At 55.2% G+C, this 14,674-nt stretch overlaps 1 protein-coding gene across 1 annotated transcript in view; it reads right to left on the bottom strand.

Annotated features, from left to right (window-relative positions):
* The window catches only part of NECAB2 (N-terminal EF-hand calcium binding protein 2), a 28,523-nt gene that overhangs the window by 8,021 nt on the left and 5,828 nt on the right, over positions 1–14,674 (bottom strand). Inside the window, exons 3-6 of the mRNA XM_030297441.1 lie at positions 12,964–13,072; positions 10,831–10,856; positions 10,584–10,681; positions 532–668 (exon numbers count right to left, since the gene is read on the bottom strand). Coding sequence (XP_030153301.1) covers positions 532–668; positions 10,584–10,681; positions 10,831–10,856; positions 12,964–13,072 — 370 coding nt within the window. The remainder of the gene's footprint in view (positions 1–531; positions 669–10,583; positions 10,682–10,830; positions 10,857–12,963; positions 13,073–14,674) is intronic.

Here is a 14,674-nt window from a genome sequence, read left to right on the forward strand (position 1 = left end):
GAATGCACGGCCGGGCACAGCCATCCGAGGCCCAGCAGTGTAGACAGCTGGCTGTTTTTCTTGTCTACCCGGATTTCTTTATGGCCCCTCTGCACCAGACGCATCGGCTGCTCTGGAAAGAAAGGGCGAAGGAGACCTGGTCTGAACTTGGGACGGCAAACGTGAGGGCTGGTGAGCCCAGGGCCTGGCACTGCCGGCTGGCAGGAAGGACTCCTCCTCTCTGGACACCAGGCTTTCCCTTCCCGACACGGCGCTCTGCCTGAGTTGGGACCTCAGGGCCTTCTCCCCGGCGCTCCGGACGCACGCACCCCACGCACACCTGGCATTCTTCTACGCGCACGCGGTCTCGTTCAGTCCTCACGGGCACTGAAGACTCAGGCACGGGATCGTCCCCACTTGTCAGACAAGCGCGGCGCCCGGCCCAAGGTCACTCAGTCCCCAGGCACACGACCGGCCCCGGCAAGCAGCAGGTGGCCGCGTGTGCGTGTGAGACACATGCCCACGTGACCCTGCGAGGTCCCAGGGACGCACCGGATCTGGCTCGTCTGTTCTTCAATGGCCTCCACCGCACTCTCCACGGAGCTCAGCAGCGACTGGATCTGATTGGCCGTCTCCTTCAGGAGAAAGCGGGTCACAAACTGGTCCACGTTGCTCCCGCCCTCGTACACCTGTGGCGGGAAAGAAAGGGGCACACGTGGCAAAGGGGTCAGGGAGGGAACTTGGGTGTGGGGTCTGGCACAGAGCGGGACGGGGGGGGGGGGCACCTGGGGCTGGTGTCTCTGTCTCGCAGAAGGAAATGGGGACCCCAGCGCCTCCACCTCTACGACCACGGTTGGAGTCACTTTAGTACCTATCCTACAAGGTCCCATGGAGGACTGGATGACAGAATGCGTATAAAACGCCCGGCACAGGCCCTGTAACATAGCAAATACTCAACGAGCGGCAGCTGCTGGGATAAAGATGATGTTAATACCGACGATCGTGGAGGGGAGGGGAAGGAGGGGGGGAGGGGGAGAGGGAGGGGGAGGAGGAGGAGGAGGGGGAGGGGGAGGAAGGTGACGGCAGCGATGCTGATACTGGGAGAGATGGGGAAGACGATGATGGGGAGGGGGAGGTCGTGCTAAGGGTGGTCGTTGGTGGTGGTGTTCTTGTTGACGGGGGTGAAGTATGTGGGGAGAAGAGTAAGGGACCCTACCCCCTCCTTCCTCGCGGGAGGCTTCCTTGGCCTCGCGGGCCTTCAGGATGCTACGCAGAGAAATGAAGGAAGACTCAAAAGCGACCAGCTGGAGAGGTCCAACTGGCTCCTCCCAAAAAGCAGCCCGAGACTCAGTCTCAGAAGCCTCCTCCCGGGTCCTCCCCTCCCCTCGGGTCAGCAGGGAGCCTGGGGGGCACCCAGAGACGAAGATTCAGAGGCCACGAGGAGAAGAACTCAACTCGAGGGAAAAAGAAGGAAGAGGGCTTCCACAGACTTCGCGGTGGTGCGGCTCTCCCCTTTTGTCAAGAGTCTGCGGCAAAGACCTTCCCCAAGGCTTCCAGATCCGGCTGAGAAGCCTTTACGGCACAACTGAGGTTCTGGCTGAGCCAGGTCACTCAAGGATGGTAAGGATCAAAATGGCACTGTGTTGGGGACGCTGGTCCCTGAAACCCTGTGCGACTCTCCCGCCTCCTCGGCCGAGACCCCACCCTCCCCAGCCAACCGCCCGGCGCTTTGGAATTCCGCCCGGTCCTCGGCAAGGCAAGGAAAAACAGGGCTCTCAAGGAAAGCAAATTAAACCATCCATCACTCTGACTGGGAATTAATTAGCAACGAGGGCACAAGGGAAACACGGCTGGAGACAGAGAGGGAAACAGAGGCAGGGGAGGGGAGCACGGGGAGGAGAGGCACACACGGGGGGAGGCGTGGAGGTGGCCATCCTGCGCCAACACCGGAGACGGGTCCCGACCACGCAACGGTGCCAGAGAGTACGTAAGGTTCTGCTCACCTAATGCGTTTCGATTATTGATTATCCTCCCTAGCAAATAGTTGACACCGCACTCAATCCGGTGATCAACGGGCCCTGGACAAATGAATGGCCAAAACGAACGAGAAGATGCAATGTGGTAAGAAACTGAAACGCAAAGAGAAAGCCTGCTAGGAGCCATCAAGCAGAAAAATGACCTGACGTTAAGTGTGTTAAAAGCACTCGGATCAAGTGACTGAGGGTGCAGCTAGCGATCCGTGAGCGTAACCCGTTAGCTGAATTCCAAAAAGACACGTGACTTTCAAAGGAATAAAAATGCAGGGGCGCCTGGCTGGCTCGGTTGGTTGAGCATCCGACTCTTGATTTCGGCTCAGGTCACGATCTCGGGGTCGTGAGATCAGGCCCCGTGTGGGGCTCCGCACTGAGTGTAGATAGAACCTGCTTGGGCTTCTCTCTCCACCCGCCCCCACCGTCTCTCTGCCCCTCCCCCATTCATGTGCATGCATACACGCGCGTGCGCGCACACACTCTCTCCAAATAAAAAAAGAAATGTATAATTTTTAAAGGACTCAACATGAAGCTTTTACGGATTTCTCCTCCACCATAATCAATGCCTCCCTCAGCCAACAGAGCAACTCCACCAATTCCAGAGGGAAAGGATCAGAACTGGGAATTGCGTGTCGTGTAGACACATGACTCATCTTCGGGGTATAGGGCAGTATTCGGAAATCTGCAAATTTCTGACGTGTTACCACATGAGCACCTTTCCGGCAAAAAAATGCCTAGGAGTCTCCCCCCCAAACACACACATATCTAGGGCTGAGTCAAAGAAAACAGTCTTGAATAGGGAAGTCATGGAAGGAAGGGTCAGTGATAGAGCCGATTAAATGTAAGGTTGCAGGGTCACGAGACGATAACGTTCATCGGCGATAGTTTAATTTCAGTCACACCGGATCATGTCAATAAAGACCGGAGAAGTATGGAAAAAAAAATCTGAAAATCTCAAAAACGCCCTGAACCCCTCAAAAGGGAGTCGATGTTTCCGATTAGCTAGGGATAAAAACACAATGAGGAACGTTCACGGTGCCAGGGGTGCCTGGGTGGCTCAGTTGGCGGAGGGTCATCCGGCTTTGGCTCAGGTCGTGATCTCACAATTCATGAGTTCGAGCCCCGCGTCAGGCTCTCTGCTGTCCGTGTGGAGCCTGCTTGGGATCCTCTGTCCCTCCCTCTCCCCGCCCCTCCCCTGCTTGCGCAAAAAATTCACAGCGCCTGTTGTAGAGGTTGTCCACGAAATGAAACTACAGCATCTAGCCCTGAGACCACAATCGATGCTCTAAACAAAGCTGACCATCAAAAGGTCACAGGTCAAACGGACAAGGGAAGCACACAAAACGGGAATCGTGAGAAATTACGAGAGCAGTTGGAACAGACCGATTACAACAATAAAGAAACGCGGCCTAAATTCCCTCACGTAAAGATACAGTCCCAGATTTGATGAAATGAGACCCAAATGGAGGCACCTCGAAACCAAAACAGCACTGAGAGATTCCCAAAGAAAAGTCTGGGCAAAAGTCCTGTCACCAGATTTGGCCAAATGAAGAAGTTGCACGAGAAGATAGGATTTAGAGAACACAGTATAGCACAAGGTGACAAGGGTCACGAAACAACGGCAAAAGGCATTCTGCACAGCAAGGGCAGGATGTCACCGCACCATCATGCGATCGGGGAGTATACTGCTATAAACATGGCAATGGGGATTCACATGGACACAGCCACTTTAAAAAAATTTTTTTTTTCAATGTTTATTTTTGACAGAGAGAGAGAAAGAGAGCATGCATGAGTGGGGGAAGGGGCAGAGAGACAGGGAGACACAGAATCCGAAGCAGGCTCCAGGCTCCAAGCGGTCAGCAGAGCCCGACACGGGGCTCGAACCCACGAGCCGTGAGATCACGACCTGAGCTGAAGTCGGACGCTTAACCGACTGAGCCACCCAGGCGCCCCAGACGCAGCCACTTTATAAAGCAATTGTGCTTTCTCTCCAGAGCCTTGCACTGTTGCAGATGAGGGGTCTGGAGTTCTTTCTTGTCCAGCAAGAGAGTGGACGCAGAAATGAATACGAGAGAGGCTAAAGTCTGGGAGGAGACAAGAGCGCCGAACAGGAATTTCGTCTCCGTATTTGAGTTCTCAAGATCTTACCCACGTGGTGACCATGGAGAAAACAATCGGACAGTAATCATTAACTTGTGTGATTAAGAAGCAAAGGGTCTGGGGGGGTGGTGGGGACAAGCGGTGTTTGTGATCAAGGTACATTGGCGTCAGATGGAAAGTAATTTCCTGCAGGTGATAGAACAAGTTACTCGTGATCCCGATACAATATCGCGCTAGCTAACCTCTGGTGCTTTCGCCCGGCGGTGGCAGCTTTCCGCTCTAAGCTTGTTTCCAACCCATTTATGTAAATAGAACCTATTTCCCCACATTGCACAGCTCCTATTCTTTGACTCAGTCATTCCATTTACGATAATCTATCCCTAAGAAATCATGCAAAATGAGCACAAAGGCTCATGTCCCGAGGTTACAGTATATATTCATATTAGCAAGAACCTGGTAATCATCTAATATGCCCCAAAACAGAGGAAAAGTAAATTTAAGTAAGAATATTTAAAAAAAAGATGCTTCTGGACAGTTTTAATCACATAGGAAAAATGCTAAGATATTAGGTGAAAAAAGTACAAAAAATAAGTCTTGTACACAAGACAATATTAAATATATTAAAGAAATACAGGGGCGCCTGGGTGGCGCAGTCGGTTAAGCGTCCGACTTCAGCCAGGTCACGATCTCGCGGTCCGTGAGTTCGAGCCCCGCGTCAGGCTCTGGGCTGATGGCTCAGAGCCTGGAGCCTGTTTCCGATTCTGTGTCTCCTTGTCTCTCTGCCCCTCCCCCGTTCATGCTCTGTCTCTCTCTGTCCCAAAAATAAATAAACGTTGAAAAAAAAATTTAAAAAAAAAAAAAAAAAGAAATACACATGGGAAAAAAGGTTCCGAGGTAATAACATGTTAACTAACAGTGGTAAGGAACGGTGGGAGTTACAAATGGTTTGAACTTTTTCCTTATACTCTTATTTTCTAAATTTTACAAGTTGACTACGTACCATTTATATGATAAAAAAAAAAGGTCTATATGCATCAAACAACATGGCTAAAAATCTAGTAAGGAAAATCATTAAAAACACAGAGAGTAAATAATTTGGTGTGACAAATTATCTCATCATTGTCCCAGAGGGGAGATAAATTGGACGATAAATACGGATGCAAACACCATTGTTAGGGGCGCCTGGGTGGCTCAGTTGTTTGAGCATCCGACTTTGACTCAGGTCGTGATCTCTTGGTCTGTGAATTTGAGCCCCACATAAGGCTCTCTGGAGTGCAGAGTCTGCTTGGGATTCTCTCTCTCTCTCTCTGCCCCTCCCCTGCTCACATGCTCTCTCTCAAAAATAAGTAAAACATTAAAAAAAAAAAAAAGAGCATCGTTAGGTAAATGTGAAAGTCTTTTTTTCTTTTAATTTAAACAAATTTTTTCATGTTTATTTTTGAGAGAGAGAGAGTGAACAGGGGAGGGGCAGAGAGAGAGAGAGGGAGAGAGACACAAGGCAAATATGAAAGTCTTTAAGTTTATTTTTAAAAATTTTATTTTTTGATGTTTATTTATTTTTGAGAGAGACAGGGCGTGAGCAGGGGAGGGGCAGAGAGAAAGAGAGGAAGACACAGAATCTGAAACAGGCTCCAGGCTCCGAGGGGTCAGCACAGAGCCCTATGCGGGGCTGGAACTCGGGAATCGCAAGATAATGACCCAGGCCAATTTGGATGCTTAGCCGCTGAACCACCCAGGTGCCCCATAAGTTTAATTACTAGAGAGAGAGAGAGAGCGAGCACGAGTGGGGAAGGGACAGAGCGGAGAGGGCAAGAATCCCAAGCAGGCTCAGGCTCTACACCGACAGCTCAGAGGCCGACATGGGGCTCGAACCCACAAACCGTAAGATGGAGATCTGAGCTGAAGTTGGAGGCTCACCTGACTGAGCCATCCAGCCACCCCAGTGTGAAAGTCTTTAAAACGGACAAGAAAGATTACTGGGTTTCCTATCAATAGGCCCTGTGGGCTAACTAAATCTTCCCTTGTTTGAGGGCTCCTTTTAAAACTCCGCAGAACGTACAAGAGAGACGATGCTGAAAAATAACTCTCATCCACAGCGACGCACAGGAATTTTGTCTGGCGGAATGCAACTGACTGTCGCCGTCACTGTGGACAGTGCCCGGTTCTGCACCGATTCACAGATTCGCTCAGAGCTCCTAGTTGCCTCTATCCATGGTGCGTGGCCTTGGAATTTTCCTTTGAGCTAGCTGTAACATCCTACTGGTTCTGACATTAATTAAGGAGTTTTTAAAAATATTCATGTTGCCTTAAAAAAAAAAACGGGGGGGGGGAGCTCGTGGCTGGCTCAACTGGTAAAGCATGTGACTCATGATCTCAGGGTCATGAGTTCAAGTCCCACACTGGGCGTGGAGTCTACTTACAGCTAAAAAAAATTGGGGCACCCAGGTGGCTCAGTCGGTTAAGCGCTGGACTTCGGCTCAGGTCATGATGTCATGGCCTGTGGGTTTGAGCCCCGTGTGGGGCTCTGTGCTGACAGCATGGAGCCTGCTTTGGATCCTGTCTCCCTCTCTTGCGCTGCCCCTTCCCCACTCCTTGTGCGCTTGCTCTCTCTCAAAATGAAATATTAAAAAATTTTTAAAAATTAAAACAATTAAAACTTAAAAAATTAGAATATTCAAGTTCTGTATATTGAGAATAGAAAACTAAGACAACGTAATTCTTTACTTTCGTTATTCAGTCATAATAAGATCATAAATTAGATGAGTACCTTAAAAATATTTTTTTTTAACATTTGTTTTTGAGAGAGAGAGTGTGAACAGGGGAGGGGCAGAGAGAAAGGGGGAGAGACAGAACCTGAAGCAGGCTCCAGGTTCTGAGCCATCAGCACAGAGCCTGATGCGGGGTTCACACTCACGAAACGCGAGATCATGACCTGAGCCAAACTCCGACCCTTAACTGCTGAGCCACTCAGGCGCCCCCATCGTGAATAGCTTTTTAAATAAATAGTGGCAATATGGAAAATGATATAAGGATTTTGTGTGAAAATCGTACCCCCAATCCAAACAGATATAAGTAGGTGATATGAACTCTATTTCTGGGATTAAAAAATTATTGAAGAAAATTCCCACCTGCAGAGAAAAAAAAAAGTCTCAACTAACTTTTCTCAATTTTGAAACAAAAATTTACAGTGGCTAGTGTTGTCATTAACATCCGTAATACAAATTAAAATGTCGGTGCTGAAAAAATGAAATATCTCTACTTGTACGAGAGACAGCATTTCACCTTTTTATAGTGTATCTTTTAGAAGCGTATACGTCATAACAAAGAAAAGCCAAGTTATTTTCCCATTTCATGCTCTGAAAAGATCCAGGTCATTTTCTCAAGCATCCGAGAGATCATTAAAAAAACAACTTGGGGCACCTGGGTGGCTCAGCTGGTTGAGTGTCCAACTCTGGATTTCGGCTCAGGTCACGATCTCCCAGTTCATGAGTTCGAGCCCCGCGTCGGGCTCTGTGCTGAACACTTGCTCGGAGCCTGGATCCTGCTTCGGATGCTGTGTCTCCCTCTCCCTCTGCCCCTCCCCCGCTTGCACTCTGTCCCTCTCCCTCAAAGTAAATGAACTTTATTGAACATGCAGTGCCCGTTCTGTGTCAAATAAGGTTTGAGATTTTTGAAAAAAATCATCGACAACATACGACGCATAACCGATCACAAAACCGAACACGGCCGTGATAGGTTTCGGGAAAACTAGCTAACACGGGCACAGAAAGTGACATTTCACTGAAGCTAGGGTTGACCTTGGAAAAAACTACTAAGAGACTCTTCTCCCCCCCGTTTATACCTCGACCCCAGCCTCGTGGATAAATTCTTTCGGTCTCTGAACGGAAAAATGACTCCGCGATAGACAAGCGGATTGACACCCAGCAAATATTCAAAAGGCCTCAATTTCTGAGAGAGAGAGAGAGAGAGAGAGAGAGAGAAATCGCTTGGCTAGCGGGAGGGCTGCAGAGTGGTGTGGACGAACACGGCGACACTCCAGTTCTATCACAGGTTGATCACAGGAAGTGAAGGATTGTTCCACAGAAAAGACTCTAAAAATAGAATCCGCCCCATCAATCGCTTCAGAAAAATCACGTAATCACAAAGGCAATTTAAAAACTTCACTACCACCTCCTAAGACAAGATTTAACGAAGGGAAGGCAGAGATAATTTTTTGCTTTTTTCCAAACAGGCTGAGAAGGATTCTAAAAAAAGAACTGGTATTAATATTGTAATTAGGGGAGAAATACTGGAGACATGCGCTCGAAAATCAGGGGCAAAACAAAGATAGCTGATGTAGCACCGGGAACAGGACTTCAGAACGGGGTGGGGGGGGGACACAGAGATCGGGGGGCCGCACAGCAGAAATGAGTCAGCGCACTGGTTTGCAGCTCACGCCAGGACTGCGCAACAAAAGCAAACGGGCCAACCCAGGTCGGTGACGAAGCGTTTGAAGTAACCGAGGAGCTGAGCTGCGTTTCTACCGCCGGAAAGCAGTTCGAAGAAAACGCAAGCGAAAGAAGTGTCCATCACGGCTGCAAAAACCATCAACTCGGCCGCTAAAAACACACCGTCACGTGCGCGGGCTTTCCGAGCGCAGGGTGTCCGAAACCGGTCCGAGGTGAACGGGGAGATAGGAAAATCCTCTCCTTGGTGGGGAGTTCGGTGTCCCCTCTGAACAGTTCACGGCCAAAGAGCAGGAAGTAACCACGCGTGTTCGTGTCGTCGCGAGACGGCACTGCTGGGAAGGGGCTTCATCTCCGGGAGCCCCGTGGGGCCGGGCGGTGAGGGTCCCGCAGCCCGTCCGGCCGACACCCTTGTCCGCGCAGGGATTCCAGAGCCTGGGGTCCCTTCCACGCTCCCTGGCCACCCACCGCCCACCTGACACATCCAGAGCGTCCAACCACAGTCCGGGCACACGAACGACGACAGGCGACCGGTCTCACACGATATTAAAATGCGCTTGAGGAAAGCAAGACTCGGGACGGCAGGACACGACCACAGGAATGGAAACGTGGGTTGAGTGGAGGCACACGATCAGGCCCAGCAATTCTGAGACCTGCAGGAAGCCAGGGACGCCCTAACACACGGCAGGGTACCCCCTGAAAAACCCGAAGACGCTAATACATCTGACGCACCGAGTACCGTCTGAAACACACACACGGAATCGGTCTTACGTCCGCCTGGGCATACAGCAGGAGCCTAATGAGAAAACAGTCACCTCTGCTCTGTGCCAGGCCCCGAGCTAAGCACCTGAGAGACCTTATTTCATTCGATCCCCGTAAGGGACTCTAAGGTGAATGCTGGAGAAACTGAGGCCCGCCGGGGGGCAGCGACTGGCTCGGGGTCCTTCAGCCAGGTCTACGTGTCCCTCCAGTGTGTGTCTTGCTCCCTCCCCCACCCCCCCCCCCCCCCCCCCCCCCCCCCCCCCGCCTCCCCACGTGCCTTGCTCAGCGTGCGACGCTCCCCTCCCAGCTGACCGAGCCTCCAGTCACCGCTGGCCTGGCCCAGAGTCCGCACCTCCTGCCGGGTCCCTGACTCCGCTCCCTTCTCCTTCCGGCCAGCAGCTGTGGCCATCTAGCTATGGACCCTGCAGGGATCACCCTTCCGAGCCTGTTTCCAGAGCTCTGAAATGGGGGCGGCGACAGGGTGACAGTGGCCACACACAGGGCAGCAGCGAGGATTAACCTGAGCGTTGAATCCCGGCCATCGCGGGTCCTCAGCCAACTTAGCGCCTCTTCTCCGGACGCAGCGAAGGGACACGGCCCCCCTGCCCCTCCGGCAGCCACCAGCCCAGTGGGGTGTGGACTCGGGGGCTGGGGGACCGGCTGCTTCCGCCCACGTGCGCTTCAACAGAGAAGGCGCGACGTCCGGCCCCCACCCTGGCCCCGGCCCCCTGCCTTCTGTCCTCCTCCAGGGCACATGCTAACAAGGGGGTGACAGGACTGGGGGCTGAGCCGCTGGAGCCACACGGGAGGCCTCTCCCCAGGCCACGCAGGGGTCCCCGCACCGGGCCTGCTGCCTGGACAGGGTTCGCACACCGGACACGGCCTGAAACCTCGATCGGGTGCAGACGCACGAACACGCCCCTTTCGCTCCCCTTCCTGCCTCGTAACCCGGGGAGGAGGGTGAGATCGTTAGGGTCCACACCTGTCCGAGGACCCTGACGGGCTCGGGGCGGCTGCCGCTCCCTCTCCGCGACGGCAGGCCGGGCCGTGCCCGATTCTGGGACAGGGCCTCACGCGCCAACCTGCCACTGGCCAGGGCCGTTCACTTCACAGTTGAACCCGGCTCCCTGCGGGAGCCCCAAGGAAAGCCCACCCCGGACCCAACCCCTGTCGCCACAAATCCAGGCACCCAGGGGTGAGGACGCCCCGTAAGAACCCTAACCAGCACTCAGACCTTGGAGCCCCAGGGCCGCCCACGCCTACCCACCTTCTTGGTGTAGCCCATGGCCTTCAGAACAGAGTGATTCAAGGTCTCCAGGGAGGCCAGGACGTCCTCATAATCCCCCATGTGGTCCACAAAGTAATCTGAGGGAGGGGAAAGCAAAGGTCAGGGGTCACAGGAGGAGGATTCTACCCCAGCCCTCGGGCCTTCCCGTGCATCCCACCTGTGCCCCCGGGACTCCCGGGTCCCGTCCCCCGACCCCAGTCCTGGTCCCTGCAGATCGGGCACCTACCACACAGTTCCTTGGTGTCCACGTGGCTGCAGAGAGAAGGAGGGAGACTCAGGTCAGGCCTGTCCCGTCCCAGCCGCCCTCCCCGCCCCCCCCCCGCCCCCCCCCGCCCCACCAGCACGCAGGGCCCGGAGCTCGTCAAACACCTGCCGTGCCTCCTCTCTGGACCATCCTACGTGCCGGCACCTGAGCCAAGTTCACAGGTGAGGCGCAGCAGGTAAACGATGCCCTGCCCCCCACCCGGAAGGACAGAGCAGGGATCCACCTCTGCGTGACCTCTGACCCCACTACCACTCATTTCCTCTCCCCTGCTGGGCCGACCGTGTCCCGAGCACATAGGACCAAGAATGGGTCTAAGTCAGGGGCTGGGCAAAGGGAGGGGAAGGGACAGAAGGTGGAGGGCCCAGGACTCTGACAGGCTGTCAACAAAACTCGTGTGACACACGGCCCCCCGGCATCCCTGCCTGCTGGGTCCTGGGACAGCCGTCCTCGTGCCCACCCCAGCCCTGGGGTCCCACAGCCCCATTCCTAAGGCGTGGAGAGGACTGGGCCCCTCCTCGGAGGACGCTAAGCACCGAAATGCCACCCAGGCTGGTGAAGGTGCACACAGCAGCCTCAGAGCAGAGACGTGACGGCAGGGTGTGCTGGGGGCGGATGCCAAGGGACCCGAGCGTCTGTGCAGTTCTGGGAGCCTTGCCCTGTCTGGGCGCCAGCTCCCTCACTGAGAGAGGAGGGGCTCCCTGGGGTAGAGAGCTCGGGGAACCCCAGGTGCCCAAGACGCTTTCTGGAAGAAGGCTCCTGGGGCCCCATAAACCTGGGTTCAGAGGCTTGGCCAGCCCTGTCTTGGGAAGCTCCTTGAATTCCCACCACACGTTAAAAGTTCTGACGAGTCCCGCAGAGAGGAAGCCTGTTTCGGTTGGGCTGAAACTAGGATTTTACCACTCTTTCTGATCCACATGAACTGTTTTGGGCAGAAAGCCTACTTAGCATCCCAAGGAGCAAATGTTTATAGGTCACACCCCAGGGAATGCTGGAGAGACTCATCCTAGAAGTCTTTAGAGTTCTGCCCTTCTAGAAGGTCATGGCTAAACTCTCTGACCGATGCCTCCACTCGCCCTGGCCCTTTCAAAGCTCCCTGGGGATCACAGAGGCCTCCATCCGTCTCCAGAAACAAAGCCCTTCACTGGGTCTACAGCAGAAAGCTGTTTCTTTGACGCGGCCTTCCTTGGACAAGGACACCCGGCCACCTGGCCCCCAGCCTGTGCCTCCCAGGACACTCAGCCAGGGCCTCTGGTCCAGGTGGCTACTGTGCTGGGTCCCTTGCAAACAGGCTCGGTAGCAGCTCCTTGTCCACACCAGGCCCGTCTGTCTCAGGGGACCCCAACTCATCAAATCTGCTTCACGCAGCACCCCCCGCCCCCGGAACTCGGGTCCCCATCGCCTGAGCGGGGCCCGAGGAAGGTGACCGGGTGGGGGGCGGAGAAGGGGGCTGGGGCTCATCCTGCCTGGGGAATCCCAGGCAACGAGGGAGGCTGCCAGGTAGGGCAAGCGTGAGTGGAGCATACACTTGGCACTTGACTTGGGGGTGGGTGAGGCCAGAGTTTCTGGTTAGTTCTGAGACGCAAGCTCGGGGGGTTATGACGGGTTGCCTCGGACACCGAGCTAGAAGCCGGGTTGAAGGGAGAGCGAGGATGCGTATCTGGTCGGTCCGGTCGAAGACAGGACCGGTGAGGACCAAGGTGACAGAGTTGACCCTGGGGCCGGGGTCACTCACACCAGGGCTTGAGTTCGCAGACGGGTGACGTCACTGCCACTGTTCCCTTTTTGTTACCCTGCGTCCGTGCTGCAAGACGTAGGGTCCCTTCTTCCGTAGCCACGCGTGCTCAGAAGACATCTTTGCCGGCACAACAGCGTCCTGCCCACGCCCCCAGGTCACCCCAGCCGGCAGTGGGACGGGGGGTGGGGGGGTGGCCAGACAGATCCGAGGTTTGGATCAGCCAGCGTGGGGGTGTGTCAGGGGTCCTGCTCCTCCAGGGGGGTGGGAAACGGAGACCGCTCACTAGCTGCCGAGGAAGAAGCTCCCCCCGCCCCACACCCGCCGGACGCCCCTGCCCCGACAAGCGGGACCTCGCTCACTTAGTGTTGTCGGAGTCGATGGTGTGGAAGAGAGCCTCCAGATCCTTGTCATCGAGGACGCCATCTGCGAAGAAAAGCTGGAACTCCTCCAGGGACAGCTTCCCATCGTCTGCGAGGGAGGGAAGGAGGAGAGAGGGCAGCCGGTGTCTAAGACATAAGACATCCCAGATCCCGACAGTCCCCCGGCCACCGCACCCCAGCCAGATCCTCTGTGCCTGCCCCGGGACTGCCCGAAGTGACCAGCACCCTCCAGCTAATTCCCAAGCCGACACATCAACACCCTCTCGCAGCTAATCCCCGAACCCACAGCGACTACAAGCAGTAGCCAGTTGGCTCAGGCTCACGACGGCCACGGTCAACGCACACACAGCCCCTGCTCCCTGCCGGCTCATCTCTCCCCTGATTCGCCCGAGCACCTGCGGTGGGTACCGTTGAAGGCAGCACCACGGCAAAGCCGGGCCGTCTGAGGACCCTTCTCTCTTGCTTCCAAATGCCCAGACGACCCCCCACCCATATCTGCATCATCTCCAGCCCCAGCACCCAGGTCCTGACTCAGGGGAGGGGACACCCTCTTTCCTCTCTGCCCCGTCCGCAGGGCAGACCCCGGGCCCACACCTTCACAGCTGCCAGCAGGGAGGGACTTCCCACCCTGCCACCACGAAGACACCAAACCGCAAGGCAAGGTGGGGGCGGGCCTGGCGGGGGGCCAGCCTCTGTGGTCCTGAGATGAGAGGGGCCCCACGGGTCACTGAGGGGCTCCAAGCAGCCAGCCAGCGACTCTGGGAGAGGCGGGACGAGCTCCCACCCTCAGCAACTTGCACTTGGGCACACCTGCTTCGAGCTGACCTCTGTCCCCTGCAGCCACGACCCCTTCCTCAGGGAGCTCACGCTCCTTAAAGGAGCCGCGTCTGCGGCGGGCAGTTGGAAGTGACGGAGAGGGCAGCCCCCAGCCCCTCCCCGCAGACCGCCTTCCATTACTTCCAGCCAGGCTGCAATCAAAGCCCCTGGAAGCCCTCGAGGGTACGTCTGCGTGGGTTAGAAAGGGATGGCCCTCCTTGGATGGGAGGGAGAGGCAGGTGTGGCCCCGTATCAGGACTGGGCCGGGCGCGGAAGGCAGGCCGGATCTGAGGTCCTCCCTTCCATCCGGAAGGGGCCCGACCATACACGGCAGGCCCAGCTGGGCCCAGAGCAGAAGCATTCTCTTGTATCGTATTTTTTAAGAGGTTTTTTTTTTAAGTTATCTATTTGGGGGGGGGGTGCTGAGCAGGGGAGGGGCAGGGAGAAAGGGAGAGAGAGAAGTCCACCCAGGGTCCGCATTGCACGCTGAGCCCGACACGGGGCTTGACCTCATGACTGAGAAACCATGACCTGAGCCGAAATCAAGAGTCAGACGCTTAACCGACAGAGCCACCCAGGTGCCCCTTTTTAAAGATTTTACCTTTAAAAAAAAAAATTTATTTTTGAGAGAGAGACACACACACACACACACACACACACGCGCAGAGTGTGAGCGGGGGAGGGGCAGAGAGCGAGGGAGACGGAATCCGAAGCAGGCTCCAGGCTCCCAGCTATGAGCGCAGTCTGACCTGGGGCTTGAACTCACGAACCACAAGATCACGGGGAGCCGAGGGCGAGTCTGCGCCCTGTGGACGCGTGCTGACCGACCGGTCGTGGTGGCCAGGGGCACAGAGTCGGGGTGGGGGTGTGGGGG

Source organism: Lynx canadensis, chromosome E2, assembly GCF_007474595.2.
Source record: "Lynx canadensis isolate LIC74 chromosome E2, mLynCan4.pri.v2, whole genome shotgun sequence".
NCBI classification, from domain to species: Eukaryota; Metazoa; Chordata; class Mammalia; order Carnivora; family Felidae; genus Lynx; species Lynx canadensis.